Below are 16,902 nucleotides of genomic sequence, written 5' to 3'. Positions count from 1 at the left end.
TGAACTACCAGACATTCCCTAGTGACCTGGCATGAAGGAAAACCTTCACAAACATTTGACTGATAGGCTTTCTGTTTTGGGCACAAACCTGCTACCAGCATATCTCCAGAGACTGGAGTTGACGGTGGCGGAGAGTTCAGAACATCTGGCACTGGTGTCACGTGGGCCCAGACGGGACACTGTGAATGCCGCATTGTGTAGAGGACCGACAGAGAAATGGGAATGAGCTTCTCAGATGGGTCAGCATGGAGGCCCAAAGACAGAGTGAGAGAGACAATCTGAATGAATAAACAGAGTTCCCACTTACAAGTCCACAGTTTCAGGAGGAAGAGGAGCTCTGGGCTCTGTTTCACTCATTTTCTCTCTCTCTCAATCAACCTGTCCATGTTTTGTTTTTTTTCAGTTTATTTGTATAATGGATTCTAAAGATATGAAATTATAGGAAATGTGTTCCAATTGTAGAAAACTGACATTTGACATTTTATTACTGGCAGGAAACTCAGCCAACATTACAATAGAACTTGGTCAAGGGTAAATGCCATTTTTAATGTGCCACAATTGAAAACAAGGCTATAAGTCCCTTTAATGTGTTGTACTATTGCGTACCCCTTTGTTTAAAGGTGCACTATGCAGGATTTTCGAGAAAAAAAAAAGTATAGACTACTAGAAGTGTGTGGTGGTGTTTGTCTATTGAGATACTGCCCTGTGCCTGTATTTTCATATTTTCTTTTTGAATTCCTGTGCTCGGGATGTTTCTGGGCTGCACCTTTGGCCTGTTAATGTTGCTTTAGGCTTAATATGACTGTAACTTGACAGATTACTAGGCATTGTAATTGTTTTTATGATGACACATAATTGTTGTTTATTAGTGAGCTAGACTAAGCTTGCTCGCAAATTACAGCCAGTCATCGAACTTCTTTCATATACACCAAAAAATGCTATTTATGCATGATAAACAAATAGCTCATCATTCTTCTTCCCGTAGGTAATTTCTCGAGTCAGTTGGGTTGCGTGTGCAACTGATACAATGTCAGGGCAGAGGGCTTGCACTACTGGCGGTGTTCTGTCCGTGAGGAGAGGCCAAGTTTGAATGTTTTGTTTACAAACAGTTACTGAAAATCCTGCATACTGCACCTTTAACATTCAGCGAACAAAACATACGTATTGTCAAAAAATGGTCTATTCCTTACAGCCTTGTTTTCATTTGTTAAATGTAATGTCATAAAAACAGATTAAATTGCATTACTGTGGCTAACATTATTACATTTTCCAACGTTACAACAATTTTAACAAGATATTGTGTTATAGGCTACTTAATAACATGACTTGTGTTATGTGTTATTTTTGTAATTTTATTTTTATTTCATGATTTGTTTATTCCACAAAATTAAATGTAATTTTATAAATGAAAGGTAAAACTTTTGGTATATTCTGGAAAATAATTTTTAGCATTTATCAGCAGAGTTATTACTGCATTTTGTGCAACAAATAGATTGAAACGGTGGTAATGGTGTTATGTTACAATAAAAGTACAATCACTCGAAGTTATCTTTACTTTAAGGTGCTGCTAGCTGTTCACTTTACTTAATGCATAGAGTACAACACAATGAGCAATGAAATAGGGAAGATCCACCTGCCTTAGACAAATAAAAACGTATAAAAATAAAACCACCTTTTCTCATAAAAAACGTGGAAAACTACCAATAGTATTTCATGAGAAAAATACTCTATATTTACATCTCACAAGTTCTCTTGAAGACAAAGTCACTACGCCAACCTCCTCATACTTTCTTGTGCGTTTTTCCTCCATTTTTCAAACGTTGTAAGGCCTGCCCTGTCACTTACGTCATTATTCTATGTGACATCAGCAGGAGATGCATTTCCTTCCTGTCGTGGGTGTGAAAACGAGGTTCCTCTTTATAGAAATGCTGCTCTGACTTGAGCAACTGTAGGCTGTTGGGAAGTTCCTTTGGTTACAGACATTCTTGGCTGACATATTGGACTGAGTCAGCGCTTTACTTGGTTGTACCTGTGTTGGCAGGTCAATCCTGGTGGCCCCATATCACAGAGTCCTGTGTGTGCCCCTCAAATCCAAATCCTCTAGGACGTTCCAAAATGCTTTTTTTCTTGGATTTCTTCCTCTTTATCTCTGAGGGAAGGGGAGTGAAAGACCTATCTGCTGCATAAGGAAATGACAAAGATGTTTTCTTGTAGACACTGGTGATTGTAGGATAATTCCCCTCAGAATCCATGTCCATGGGTTCCCCCATCTTTGGCTTGATCTCTGAGGAGGTATACATGCTTTCCCAAGGTTCAGGTTTGATCTGTCCTTTGCGCTCTTTACCTGTAGAAAACGAACTGGCTATTTTACATGTCATGTCTGGATCTTCTCCATCTTCTGACTTGAAGTGCTTGCTCTCGTGCACACTCAACAGCACTGCTGATTTACATACCTTTGAGCAATACCTGCAATTGTGTCCTTTTCCTGACTTTTCTAGGTGTTTTTTCTCATGACTTTTCTTGGTGGCAAGGTAAAGGAACCGCTGTGGGCAGTAAGAACATCTGTAACGTTTTTCCATGCTCAGGCTGTGGGACGCCACATCCGAGCTGAAACAGGAGCCATCCTCAGTGCAGCTCTTGCAGATAAAGTCACCACTATCCTCTGCAGTGGGCCCAGCTGTGCTGGATTCAGGGGGACATTGTTTACCACATATTCTGCAGCATGGCTGATGGCAGCTGATGATGTGCATGCTGAGGGAGGTCTGGCTAGAGAAAGAGCTCTCACAGCTGTGGCAGAGGAAAGCTTCCTTTTGGCTGCTATGCCTTGGCTCCCTCCTGACCCCATAGTTGTCTGCTGAGATCCTCTCATCTGGACAGAACGGTATCTCTCTGAATTCTTCGTTGGCTTCAGGTGACAATGGTCTAGTGTAGCATCTCACATGCTTCATCCTTGTTCGTTTGCCTTTCGGTTTCTTACCCCTCTTTTTAGGTTTATATGTGTAATAGGGTCGCCATAGTTTGTCGGTTTCAGGATCATTTGGGTCATCATATGATTCATTTTCTGTAACTGATGTTGTGACTTCTGTTCTCAGCCGCAAACTTGGACTTCCAATACTCTCCGCTGCAGGGCTATTTTGACCTATACCCTCTTGTCTCCAGCTTTTCCTCTTCCTCTTTTTTGGAAATAGCTTTGAGCCTTTTATTTTTCGTCGAACAATTGCCTCGTTGCCAATCTTCACTGTTATTTGGCAGAGGGGAAGGACTTGGTTATCAACTGATGGGCCTGGACATGCAGGCTTAGCAATGTATGTTTCTGTCTTTCCATTAGGTGGCTGATCCGGTGTTATGCTCTCGGGTCTTGCTTGTAGCAGCTGATTAGCCATGTCCTCAATGGTTTGTGCCGCTGCTGACAGTTCACTCAGCCTGCTCAACCCTTCAAAGGAGCAGACAGATGGTATGTTGAGGAATGGAAGAATGTCTGTGCTGTTTTCTGTGTTTTTCTCTGTTGAAGAATCTCTGTCACTTCCATTTGTCATGAGAGAGGTCCCTGTGTTTTTCTCTATTGCTTTTGAAGAATCTGTAAATCTGTGGCTGAAGAGCGGTGACCCTTTGCCATCAAATCCAGACCTTTTCTTGAAATCAGTAGAGAGGTGTTTTGAAGGTTGGTCTATCTCAGGTGACATAGGAAATCCTATGTTTTGGTCACACGGTTTGTCAAAGCTGATGCGAGGAGTTTCTGATGCCATCATTTTCGGGGTGGCCATGAATGTCACTGGCATTGAAAATAATGACTGACCACAAACAACATCTGAATTAGTTGTAGGTACTGCACTGTCAAAAAGAGTGTTGGGGGAACAGCTGCCCAGTGGTTCATTATAGGACTCATCATTGCCCTCGATCCCCTCAGAATATGTCTGACTGTATGACTTATAACGTTTCTTTCTAAACTTCATTGGGAGGAGCCTGTAGAGCTTTATGGGGTACACACTACTCTTGAATCCGCCATTTGCTGATTTTTTATTGACAGCCAGCTGTGGATCGATGCCATGAAAAGACTTCTGGTGATTCTTGAGTATGTAGTAAGTCAAGAAGGTCTCCAAGCAGAAGATGCACTGGTACCGGCGTTCCCCAGTATGCCAAATCTCGTGCTTTGTACGGTATTCAGCCAGAGCAAAAACTTTGTTGCAGTAGTGACAAGGATAGGCTCTATGCCATGAATGTACATTCTCATGTCTTTTTAGACTGGAAATGGTCACATAAGCCCGTCTGCATACAGAACATTTATATGTCCTTGAAGTGCTATTTGTTTTTAAGGTCCCATTAACTTGATCCTGAGACAGCTCAGGGGGACTAGTCAATGTGGGGTCTAAACTTAAAGGGATATGGAGATCTGGTGGAGGTAAAGAGTGTTGCGTGGTATTTGAATTGGGTGTAGTATTAGAGACTGGGACTCTCAATGAGTCTTTATTATTTGTCTCTAACTCAGATGGACCTTTTAGAGATTTCACACAAACCTGCTCATGATTGCGCAGTCTTTTCAGATGCATAAACTTTTTATGGCAGTACTTGCAAAACAAATGACTGACAAATCTCTTGTGTATTTGCATGTGGATGGTGAGAAGCGTAGAGTCACTAAAGGTTTCAGGGCATTGCTGGCAGCAGAAGGTGGGGACACTGGGTGTATTCTGAGGACTGAGGCAGGGTGGCTCTGCATCCTGAGAAGGTGTGACGTCAAGTGGCGGCAAGAGATCGAGGCTGGAATGTATCACTGGTGCTGTATCTGAGGATAACTGGGAGGAAGATAATGGTGCAACAGTAGCCTTTTCCACTGCAGATGTGCCAGTAATAGTGGGCACAGTTGCACCTGGCTCACTTGAGAGAGACGGAATGCCATTACCATGTATACGACGCTTCTTTATAGGTCCAAGTCTATTGTTAACCACAGTCTTAGCTGGAGGAACGACAGGCATGATGGTTCCGTTATCATTCCCCTGGTTAACCTCTTTAGATTCTTGCCCCTGGCTCACTGCATATGAGTGCTCTGTTAGAGCATGGGCAGGCTCACTCTCTACGGGTGATATGCTTGTATCTTGGGAGCTGGAAGGAGAATGCCCTTCCTCAATAACTTTGTTACGGTGATCCAGTGTAGAGAATGGGTTGTTTACTGCCCCAACCTCAGTAATAGAGAAAGCATTGGTGATCCTTGGGCCCTTGGAGCAGTCTAACTCCTCAGGCTTGAGGGTCTCTTTTTTCAGTGTGCATGTGTCTGCCAACTTTGACTGACCGTTTGATCTTCCGCAGCTTGCAGAGGCTTGGCCTTGCAAGAGACCAGAGCTCTGCCTTTCAGAGTCTAGCAATTTCTCCAGAAAGGGAATTCCTAAACGCTTTCCAGCTGCCACCAGAGACCTGCTGTCCTCTGTACTATTTGACTCCACTCTGGCATTGTAGATGAAGTTTAGAATGCTAGCAAAGACCTCAGATTTCAGGTCTGTTAGCTCCAGCACCTGGCTGGACGTGTAGACATCAGGTGTTTTAAAAGCATTACGAAAATATCCACTTGTGGCAGCCAGTATGTTGCGGTGAGCGCGGAATTTGACATCCTCCACAACGATTATTACATCACAGAATAGGCCTTGTGAACGCTGTTCACTAAGATGACTGAGGACAGCTTGGGGGTGGGAATTGTCCACCAGACCAAGAGTGCTAGGGTTGACCACAGTCATCTGCAGAAAAGAGACACAAAGTAAAAAAACAAACAAACAATAATTTAAATCTGTGAAAATTATGTCTACTTTGAGATAACAACATATGACCTTTGTTTCTACATGTCAATAAACTGTTTTACAGACTAAAAAAAGAGAAAATTAACTGGTTGAGGTATTCAATTTACTTAATGAACAAGTCTCTGTTCATAGATCCTCACTGATCATGCCACTTAAATTCTGCCTAGGCTGAATGACTGCACCCAAAAATGAAAATTCATTTTCTCACGCTCTTGCAGTTTCAAACCTGTATGAGTTTTTTTTTCTTCTGCAGAGCACAAAAGAAGAAACTCCTTGGTGTTCCACAAAAGAAGGAAATATATACAGGTTTGGAATAACATGAGGGTAAGTAAATGTTGACATTTATTATTTTTGGGCTAACCATCTCTTTAAATGTTCTAAAAACTATGTTAAACAAATACACAATGAGAAGTGTATTTATTAGATGACTCTAATCTAATCACATCAAACCACTAGATGGCAGCAGGACTCAACTCATAAGCCACTTGGTTCACCATCATAGCATGTCTATAAAGCAGTAATTAAGTAAAGCCAGTGAAGTTAGCAGATGCAGTTAGCTTATAACCAAAACTGTAATATATGCAATCCTTATACCCATATATTGATGATAACCACATTATGGTATATACAAGTGCAAAGACAGAAATTTTATCTTACATTTGCTGTTGTTGTGATGCAGGGAAATTAGGTGAAGGCTAGTAGAGATACATTATTGAGGATGTTTGCACACTGCATTCATTCTACCCACATGTTTTCTCCTCATCTTACTACTTTTATTTCACTCCATAGAAAGCTTTTGTTTATTTTTGTGCACAAGATTAGAGTACAGAAGCATACCTTGTACAAAGTAAGTACACATAGATACATGCACAAAGAAAAGCATAAAACAGAACTGCACAGAAAAACAAAGAAATGTACATAAAGAACAATTTGCATAAATAGTTTACAATCCTTCAAAAAAAAAAAGAGAAAGAAAGAAAAAGTTTTCTACTTAAATCCAAAATTTTAAATAAATATTTTGTCACTGACCTATGCACTTCCTTCTCCATTTGGTATTTATTTTTAAAGCAGCTCAGTTCACTGGATAGTGACGGATAAGAATGGTGACTTATTGCTCATCATTGCATCAATGCGTGTGTTGAAAGACACACTATGACACCATTGTCTACTGGAGGAAGTGAGAAAGAATCCATGGCTGGGAAAGTGATGTCCTCTACCGGCACTTCCACCAAGTAAAATATATTACTCAAAATCAAGGTATAATTAATGAATTGCTGGCAAGGCCCCATTATACAAATGGGAAACATGAACTGTAACCCAGAACCCCAAGCAATAGGGGGCACGGGAACAGGTGAAGTTAAATGGAAATGTGCTTCTGTTGGCAATGGCTCTTTGCTAACATATTGGCACATATGGTTCTCTTGCTGAAAAATATCACAGGGGCACTAGAAGACAAGTTTACCTGGCTTAACACATGAATAATAAAGTTTATGCTGACGCTGCTTAACCTTCGTAGAGTGCTCGTCCATGTGACCAAATTAATATTAATTAGTCAAACCGGTTGCGTTAGCCATGGGGAGGCTTAACTTTACCCTGACTGCTGTAACGAGAAGACTTTTGCCTCCTAATAGGCTAGATCCTAAAGGCTTATATTACGATTGTTTTTCAGTGTTATTTCACCTTCAAATTTCTGTATGTTCCTGAACAGACTGCTCTTCCCAATACTTTACTCATAAATAAAAATTCTGTCATCATTTACCCAAACCTGTTGCAAACCTGTATGAGTTTTTCTTCTGCAGAACACAAAAGAAGATGAAAACATTGGGAAAAAAACACTTCTCACATTTCTCAAAATATTTTCTTTTATCTTCTACAGATGAAATTAAGTCATACAGGTTTTGACATGAGTAAATGTTGACAAAATTTTTATTTTGGAGTGGAGTGTCCTTTTAAAGCAAAGAATACGGAAATCAAAAATCCCAAAACAATACATAACATGACCTGTTTTGACATGAACAGATAATGAAAAATAAAATGAGGAGGAATACAGACAAATAACACAAGACAAATCCAACCTTTAACTGCATTTGGATATAGGCCTAAATTAATCATAGTTTCAGGCTATATTCTGGATGTAGGTTGTCAGAATAGGGAAGTATCAAGGATTATGTTTTTATTTATTATAATTTGTAAAGATATGTAATAAATGTGTCCTCTACAAAGTGCTATATATAGCACTATAATAGCCATTTTCCTATTGCACCTCTTCAATCTGCCTCTGTTACACCAGATAGCTTTGAGCTATTATATTTTGAAATAAATATACCTAAAAAATTTGCCTACAATAACAACTTGTACTTTTTGGCTATGTCTGCGGACTTGAATACATAACATCCTGTAATTATGATTTCCTTACTCTTAAGTAAAATCTTACCAGGTATACTTGAAGGCAACAGCAGACCAGGCAAACACAAGAGCAATATATAGTACACACAAGAACTAATGAGGGAGCAAAACACAGCTGAACGCAATTAGGTCATGGGAGAGATACATTTGACAGAGACAAAAGACTCACAAGAACAAGATGACATCAAAATAAAAGACATGGATAAGCAAAGACATTTAAAAAACAACACAAAATCCTTAAGAATAATAACAGATGTGTCTTGCATTGACAGTATTTGTACATTAGGATTTATAAGCAGTACATTGGGGTTTTTATTAAAACTAGGGATGCACCATATCGGTATCGGCTGATATATGTTCATTTTTAATGTTATCGTTATTGGCCCGATGAGGAAATTTGGCCGATATATCAAAGCCGATAAATAATGGATTATTTCCTTTAGCTGAGACACTTCAGATGCACACTGTCTGCCATTATGGTTTTGAATTGCTTGAAATATGATTGGAATCACTTCAAAAAGGAAAATACAGTTAAGTGCAACATTAACAGTGCAAGTTTGTCATATAGGCTTCATAAAATTTTTATTAGAACATTATAATTGTGTGCATGCGACATGGTTTTTAATAGTGAAAATTTTGTTTTTGTAATCAGGCTCTCAAACAGTGTGTTATAGTGTACATAAACAATATATAAATATGAGATTTGAAAATGACTAAAACTTGAAAATGATTACAAATAACTGCAAGCATTAATTTCACACTGTATCACCTTTAATATTTAAGCATGATCAATTAATTTTCATCTACTTTAATGTTTTTTAAAAAGTAAAATATATATAATGTATAATGAAATTATAATATTTCAAATGTCTGAAAAAGTTCCAAAGGTATGCTCATATTTGAATTGTATAAATTGCCCTTTCAAGTTCAGTCAGCGACCCCAAAGTATGACGCTTGTTTGACTCATTAGTTAACTAAACTATATAGCAGCACAATGAGGAAATGAACAAAGGCCAGATTCTCCATCTCCCTGCTGGTAGAGGAACACAAAAGCTTTTGAATATCCATCCTAGCAAATTGACCTATTTCTGCTTCTCGCTATCTATTTTCAGTTCGAATGCTCCCCATGAGGAAGAGTGACCTGCCACTGCAAAGTAGAAATATGTCAGATGCAGCAACACTCATGGCCAATGTACTAGCAAAGTACAAACATATTGTTTGGAGGCACAAAGCTCAAAGTGAATAGTTTTTCATATGGATTGTTAGTCTTTTGTCACTCATTTGCACATTTTCTCCTCTCTTGCTCTTTTTGTGTATGAGGCGTGTAGTTTTGTCTGTGTGGCGGTGATGGAATGTCTGAATCACATTGTTCTTCAAATGAATGACTGCAATGTAATTTTTAGGCATTTTCAGGGCCCCTTGTGTGGGAGCCACTGGCTCCTAAAATGAAACGCTTAGGTCGCAAATGACCTTTTTAGTTGCCAAATTGCAGAATTGCTTTTTACACTGGCTCAGATAACAATCATGCTAACTTTGCATTATCTGTATGGTCCCCATCAAGTTAAAAACGTTACGCTTTGCCATTGTTAGTAGATTCGTTTCCAGTGGAGCACTTGTAGTAAATTGACAATGTTCTAGTACATACTTAGAATAAATGCTCTGCAACGTGCAGGCATTTAGTTTTTTCAGTAATGTACACGAGTCTGGCGAGAAGGTAAAGTTTGAGAGGTTGAGAGGTTGAGAGGTTGTTTTCTTTCAACAGAGCAGCCATTTTGAAACCACGACAAAAAGCATCTTGGCATAAAGTAAAATGGCTGCCTGTAAATGTTCTATTAGACTGTAGAGGTCGATCTTGTTTGGACTTGCGATTTTGGATTTTAGAATCTAAATTCTGAGAACAATAATATTAAATATTAAAACAATTGACTAACTAAGCCTTGCTATGCTCAGTGCTAAGTTTCTGAACAGACTAACTAACTAGTTTAGAAGAACATTTCCTCAGGCTGTTCTGTGGTCGCCTTGATGCATTATGCGTTGCTCATAACGAGAAAGGAAACAACAGAACCACAAAGAAGAGATATCTGCCTTTTGATCATCGAAAACATCATGACACAGCATTATTGCTCAGCCTGTACCTTTACTCTGCATGAAACAACGCAGCTGAAACAGTCTGGATGTAACAGCATGCCAGATTTATTGGTATGCTGCTGCTGAGGATCTATTTTAATCTGTACTGTTTGTGATTGCGCTAAGCGGGAGAGACAGACCTCTCTTAATCGCTGGGAAAACATCCGCCTGCTCCCTGTCTGACAGGCCTCCGTTGTCACGGCAACATGCTGTGGCGCAGCACTTATTGGGATTTGTATGAATGGCGGCTGAGCAGGCAGTTGTGCTTTCTGTCCAGAGAAAAACGGTTCATTCTAACAGACTGCGCCATGTTGGGAAGCCCCGGTAGCATTTAGCTGCGGACAATGGCCGGGGATCACCATTATCTGTATTGTTGTACGTGCGTGTGTGTAAGTGTGTGAGTTTAGTGGACTAGTACGCAGTCAAAATCACATCCCCTAGACTCGAAGAGCTGGATGGCAATGCTAATTTGAGTTGAAGGGCCTTTTACATTAAAAAACAAATTTAGTCTTGCTTTTTGTTATTTTGGCCGTTGAAGGTTTCTTCAATATTCAGGCATTATATATAGGCGTAAAATACATTTGTTGTCCGTGAATGTATCATCTGCCACACCCTTACCATGACTTACCATACCGGATATGCGAAATGGCGGAAAAATAAAAATCCCCCACCTTCCCTCAAACCGTTCTGTACAAAATGAGAGAAACATTTGCCTAGAATTATGAAATGTCCAGTCAAAGAGCGAAAACATTAGCTTTCATTCTTACAGATAAAACCACATGAGTCTTCATGCGCTGCCCTGTAAAAACGCGCTCGACTATGTCTGTTTGAAACTGGAGGGAAAAGCATGCTGAACGTACCTTTATTTCAGTTAATCAGAGAAAGCGCTTCAGTGGATGGAGAGCGGAAAACATCGCTCACGCCTTCCTCTACAGTTCCTGCGATCCACTGATGGCTGGAAAAAGATGTTTCGTTTGCAGGCGAAAGTGTTACAGCTTTTTTTTTAGATTCAACTCGTCACTTGCTGCTCTCTGCTGCGATCGCAGTCTCTCCTATAAGTCTATCCTGCTTGCTCTCTCTCTCTCTCTCTCACTCTCACACTCTCTCTCTTTTTCGTTTACCCTAGTCCCAGTGCCCTCTCTGCGTGAGACGCCCAGTCCAGAGGTGGCAGGGGGCATCAGTCTGCTCCACTGCACCCTGCTATAGGTCTCGTTCCTTCCGTACACGCGCTAGCTGGCCACCAGGGTCTATTCGCCCACTGTGGAGTTTATAAATAGTCGGGCAGGGCAGCTCTGCTGCTGTCTGTGCATTATTAGCAGCGGAAAAGAGATGCGGCGTGCTAGCAAGGACTGCAACTTCATTAACCACTGCAAAAGGGCAGCTGGATCGAGAGAGCACGGGGAAAATGGATCAGCGTGCTAACATGTGAGAAGCGCTCACATGCCGTGTGAGGTAGATGCAACAATGCAACCACCGGTGTCAAAACAAAACGGCACCTGGCGAGAGGCAGCTTTTGACATTTTCCATCACGTAGAATAAATAACAGCAGTCCGGATGCTACTATTTCAGATGAGCTCCCCTCCACCCCCAGCTCTCCAAAAAAAGATTATGAACAGCGATGAATTTAGATGCACAGGCACACAAAGTTCGTGTTCTCCGCCTGTCCCTCGCCCACCTCATGAAACATGCTTTTCTATGGTCCGGAATGTATTTATGCACATCTAAACGTGGCTGTTTGCTCTTATAGCTGTACCGCTACCACTGCTGCAACATTTTTATGCGTGCATCTTTGTGGTGGTGGTGGGTGGGTGTGAGAAAAAGAGAACGAGCAAGAGAGAGAGACCGCTTCTCAAACGCTCATTTCTGATATCAAACAGAAGGAGGGCGAGCAGCGGAGGAGAAAAAGAGAATGAGAGAGTGCATGAGCAAGCAGAAATGGTGACTTGAGACAAGGACAGGAAGACAGAAAAGACTAGAGAGGGGTTTCTGCGAAAGCATGAGAAGATATTAAAGTGAAAAACCGCTGTGTGCAGAGAGTGAATGCGCGAGAGCGCTGAAGAGACAACGAGAGCTCGGGAGGAAGCGGAAAGGTGGCGGAGGACTGTGGGATCACCTTCAACATGGCTGCTGATTGATGCAAAGGGATGCGGCTGTTCTGCAGAGAACGCGAGAGAGGGAGGAAACGGGAGGGAGGGAATGGGAGAAAATGGACAGGGAAAAATAGGAGGAGCAACTTCAGATTCCATCTGCAGGTTATTAAATTTCATGGCCCAAACTGGGTATGTCTTTATTCAGGGTGAGGACTGCAAATAAAAATTGCACAAGAATCCTTTGAATACTTATGGTTATTTCATTTTTTTCTTTACATTATTTAATTTTCTCTAAAGCTTCTGTCCTTGTTTTCCAACATATTTTAATCACACTAATATCTATAAATCTTTTTTTACATTTTTTTTAATACTGAATGCACCAGTGTATATTCTAACCTATACACTCACATAACGACATTTTAAATGTTCCCAAACGACAATAAACAGGAAATATATACTCAGTAAAAATCAGTTATAATAGACATTGTATAGAAATACAATTCTTTGTAATCTGAGGTCTGAGACCACTTGCTGAAAAAGCTTCTATTTTATGTAAAGTGTAAGTTGAATTTAAAAAGAGGTTTCTTATGTCTTAGTATTTATTTGTCCCTTTTTTTTGCTGTAATGACAGCAGCACATGATCTGAATAAGACCTGATGATACTTCAATTAGTGACCTAAAAATATGGTTGAATCCTACATATATTTCTTTGGGTTAAATTTCTAAAGATCCTAAAACTATTTCCACATTTAAACAAGAACAAAATTCCCAGATTTTCCAAGAAGTGGATTGCATCTGTAGATTGCATCATCAAGAAGGGTTTATTACACTATATCTAGGCAATATTCATTCAGTTTTCAGTCAAATAAGGTCTTGTTTACACGTGGGTTAATGTACCAGACCTTCTTTTAAAGTCGGTGAAGTGTCTCTTTAAAGCTTGCGGAAGACCGCCTCCTTCAGCTCACAGTGCAGCTTGTGAACCTAATGCCCAGATACCAGTGGTTATTTCTGGAAACAAGGCTGAGTGCTGATTACCTGGGTGCCATGAAGACAAGCTCCTGTAACAAAGGCTGCATTCACTAGTGTCCTGGCCTGTGTTCAGCTCCCAGGTTGTTTTATAAGTGAACCACTGATGGCGAAATAAGAATCTGAAGCTAGACTGATCACTGATCTCTCCATGCAGCCCATAACCTCTCACTCTTTGCTTATACATAATTAGGAATATCCCATTTTTTGATCTTTTGAATCAATTGCCCTGCTATGTCTAAACAAATTTCATACTTGATATTAGTGTTCCCACCGTCCTGGAAAATACAGAGAATTAAAAGTAAATTGTGATTTGGACAAGTCATTGAGATTAATCAACTTCAGCTACAAGATAATTTAAGTATCTATACTGAATCTACATTTTGTACTCTACTGTCTGCTCTAATATATTTTAGCATCTAAATAATGCAGTGAGGGTACTTGCCTTGGAACTAATAACTGGATCCAATGGGACAAACATTACAAAGACATTTTTTTTTTGTCTTATTGGATACTTAAAAAGTAAATATATCTATATACAAGTAATATAAATAATAAGTAATGGATATGACAATGTTAATGTATTTGATCTTGGCGGAATAGATCTGCTACGCTGCTGCTGCAGAGCAAGTACAGGAACTTGCTACTGCCAATACATATGCCGATATGCTGCTGCGAGTAAGACATAATGCTGCTGCACAAATAGCATATATCAATAACCCATAGCAGATCTATACAGGTGGAGCTGGGGAAGGTGAAGGGTTTGTAGAGGAACTCTGAAGCGTGCTGCAAACTGCTAAAGTGAATGTAACCAGCCATTTAATGTGTGCACAACAAGCTCATTGGCTGCAGAAGTGACATGGACCAATCAGCTTGTACCAATTAGTTAATGCTGTAATTATCATCAGCTTGCGTTATGGACCCATCAGCCTGCGCCATCTAGAGTTTCATGACTGAACTATGTATTTAATAAATACTGAATACACTGTAAGAAAAAGATCTGTACAAAAACAAATAATGTTCTGGCAGAAAATTACCAGTACTTTTTCCATTAAGTTTATTGACCCTAAAGCACGAAAACCTAATTTAAAACAACTGTGAAAAATCAATACAGAAAATTCCTTCATATTAACAGTACATTGGGATGTGAGTGTATAATAAAGCATATATTATTTATTATCATTAATAGCAATATAATGTTGTTGCTATAATTGTTATATTATTGTACTTTGTTTTTGTGTACATTTTTCTCGTAAAATGTGTAAAATAATGAAATTTATTCTAATATTTTTATAATTTATATATGTTTTTAATACATCTTATTTATGATAAGCTTACAAAATAAAAGATGTATGGGTGTTTTTTTTTTTTTTTATCAAGGGTGCCAAAATTTCTCCCTTGGAGTTGTGGCACATTTCCCTGTATATTCTATGCATATTTACGCATATATTTACGCATATTTATGAGAGGTAGGGTAGTTTCGAGATAAGAGAAGTGGATCATAAATTAGAACATTTCTATTTCAGTTCAGGGCACTTCCTGCTGCTATTACCCTTACCCCTGACAAAAACTGAAAGTTTGAGACTATTACATTGTACAAGTGATTTCCCTCTGAAAAAAAAGGTTGCAATGAATTCTGCTGCAATGCGATGCACTGCTTCTAAATAACCCCGGGGTGTCAGGAGGAGTTCCACCGTAACCGCTAAAGCAGTCATCACCGAGTCATAGCAAGTATGCTGTGAACCGTTAGCAGACAAGTGCTGCATTGCTGAAGTACTTTTGTTCTTTGTCACTCTATAATACATGTAGGCTGCGGCCCTCAAAGCATCAAAGATGCTAATACATCTGAGGCCTGTCAAAGTGAGACCTACTCTATGCTATGTAAAACCACAGTCCAAGTGAGCTCATTGCACCAATCTTCCTGTCAATGCCAACATGCCCTAAAGTATAACATAAAAAAGTAAAAGAAAACAAACTGAACATTATGACAAATCGCTCTGACGATCAAGATGAGGCCTAGGTCAATATGTGGGCTGTGTTTCGTAATGAATTATAGATGGAAACTTTGCTGCTCATGAAACAAAATTATAGCAGTGAGCGATTCAGCTCAAATGTGAATTCATCAAAGACAAAACAACTGAAAATCAAACATGAACATCATACGTATAACCACAATAATTTTGTCTTCTTGCTGGAACAAAAGCAAAAGGGCAGGCAACAGTTTTACATTTCCTGCTATCAAGTGACTAAATTCTTACTTTCTTACTTAATTCTTATGACACAGTAAGATTAAAATCCCTTTACCAACCTGACGTTTGTTCATTCCGCTCCTCATAATCGAGATCGTCTTTCCTCTGGTCCCTGTTGGTACGATTAAATGTGTGTCTGTGCAAGGAGCTACAGTGATGTGCCCCCTGGTGGTCATCATGCACAATCCCCAGTCCTGCAATTTTTAGTATGCATGTTTTTTTTATTAGTATTTTACAATTTTTTCATCTTGTCACTATTAAAAAGTTCCACAGTTATATAAATAATCATGTTATAGTGCAGGAAACATTTAGTTTTATGCTGATTACAAGATTATTATGTCACTGTTACAGTAAGGCCCGCCTTTATTGGAACGCAATCAAGAGAAACGCACTAAAATGACTGTCTGGATGCATTCCCACAGTATATACTCAAAACAATCTTGCACACACAAACACACACTCATCTCGCTCATGGCCACTCGATCGCCTTGCTAGTCCCAAAGCAGAAAGCACAGCGTACACTTTAACGCCTCTTTTTAGTCAGCATTAATGGACAATCTATCTGTGTGTTAGTAGAGCGAGTAAGACAGCGAAAGAGACAGTTCTGAGTGAGCGGGGCTGATATATACCTGATCTATTCCTCCTCCTCTTCCATATTTGAGCAGCTGTAGATGTAAACAGTCTGGCCCAGGGTAAGATCAGTTTGTTCTGCCATGGTTGTGAGGAGAGCGAAGGATAGAGACTCAGCAGCACAGTTTCTCCTTAGGGCCAGATCAGCTGCTCTCTCTCAGAAGTACTTCCTTTGTGCCGCTGTGTGTGTGTGTGTATGTGTGTGTGTGTGTTTGAATGTCAAGGCCAGCCAAAGCAGCGCCTCTCTGTTATTCTCTCAGCCCAGCAATCGTTCCACAGGCCTCTGTCAGTGCTGCGTCATCGAGCTGCTGTCCTGGCCCTAGAGAGAGAGAGATATGGGAGGGAGGGGTTGGAAAAGGGAGGGAGAAGCAACGGAGAGAAAAAGAGGGAAAGCTAGACTTCCTCTCAAACGGTTATGAAACGGTTACAAGCTCTGGATACTGTTGATCATTCTGTCAGGACGAGCACAAAAGATGAATTTATTTCTGTTACTATCATTTAGTATTCTGTTATGAGTGGTGTTTGCTAAGGCAAGTATCACTATTACTATTGTAAAAATTCTTTAAACAAATCTTTAACTTTAAAGGGATA

The 16,902-nt window shown here is 39.8% G+C and overlaps 1 protein-coding gene across 4 annotated transcripts; it reads right to left on the bottom strand.

Annotated features, from left to right (window-relative positions):
- Positions 1–467: 467 nt before the first annotated feature.
- On the bottom strand, positions 468–16,625 carry zbtb38 (zinc finger and BTB domain containing 38). 4 transcript variants are annotated; one of them, XM_051869607.1, is made up of 3 exons: positions 16,311–16,625; positions 15,741–15,875; positions 468–5,723 (listed from the first exon to the last, which is right to left on the bottom strand). In XM_051869607.1, the coding sequence occupies exons 2-3, from the start codon at positions 15,858–15,860 to the stop codon at positions 2,043–2,045; spliced, it is 3,801 nt and encodes a 1,266-aa protein (XP_051725567.1). In that variant the 5' UTR covers positions 15,861–15,875; positions 16,311–16,625; the 3' UTR covers positions 468–2,042. The 4 variants fall into 4 exon arrangements, with proteins under 4 accessions (XP_051725567.1, XP_051725568.1, XP_051725569.1 ...); XM_051869608.1 differs by lacking the exons at positions 15,741–15,875; positions 16,311–16,625 and adding exons at positions 10,935–11,003; positions 11,177–15,681; XM_051869609.1 differs by lacking the exons at positions 15,741–15,875; positions 16,311–16,625 and adding exons at positions 10,945–11,003; positions 11,177–15,681.
- Between the last annotated feature and the right edge of the window lie 277 nt (positions 16,626–16,902).

This window comes from Ctenopharyngodon idella, chromosome 18 (assembly GCF_019924925.1).
Source record: "Ctenopharyngodon idella isolate HZGC_01 chromosome 18, HZGC01, whole genome shotgun sequence".
Classification (NCBI taxonomy): Eukaryota; Metazoa; Chordata; class Actinopteri; order Cypriniformes; family Xenocyprididae; genus Ctenopharyngodon; species Ctenopharyngodon idella.
The sequence above is the reverse complement of the archived record's forward strand: the minus strand, read 5'-3'. Positions and strand labels throughout refer to the sequence as shown.

Excerpts from the sequence above, each read along its gene's own strand:
- zbtb38 (XM_051869607.1), bottom strand. The coding sequence starts at position 15,860 with ATGATGACCACCAGGGGGCACATCACTGTAGCTCCTTGCACAGACACA. Across the intron at positions 5,724-15,740 it reads GCGGAATGAACAAACGTCAG|ATGACTGTGGTCAACCCTAG; the intron begins GTTGGTAAAGGG and ends TCTTTTCTGCAG.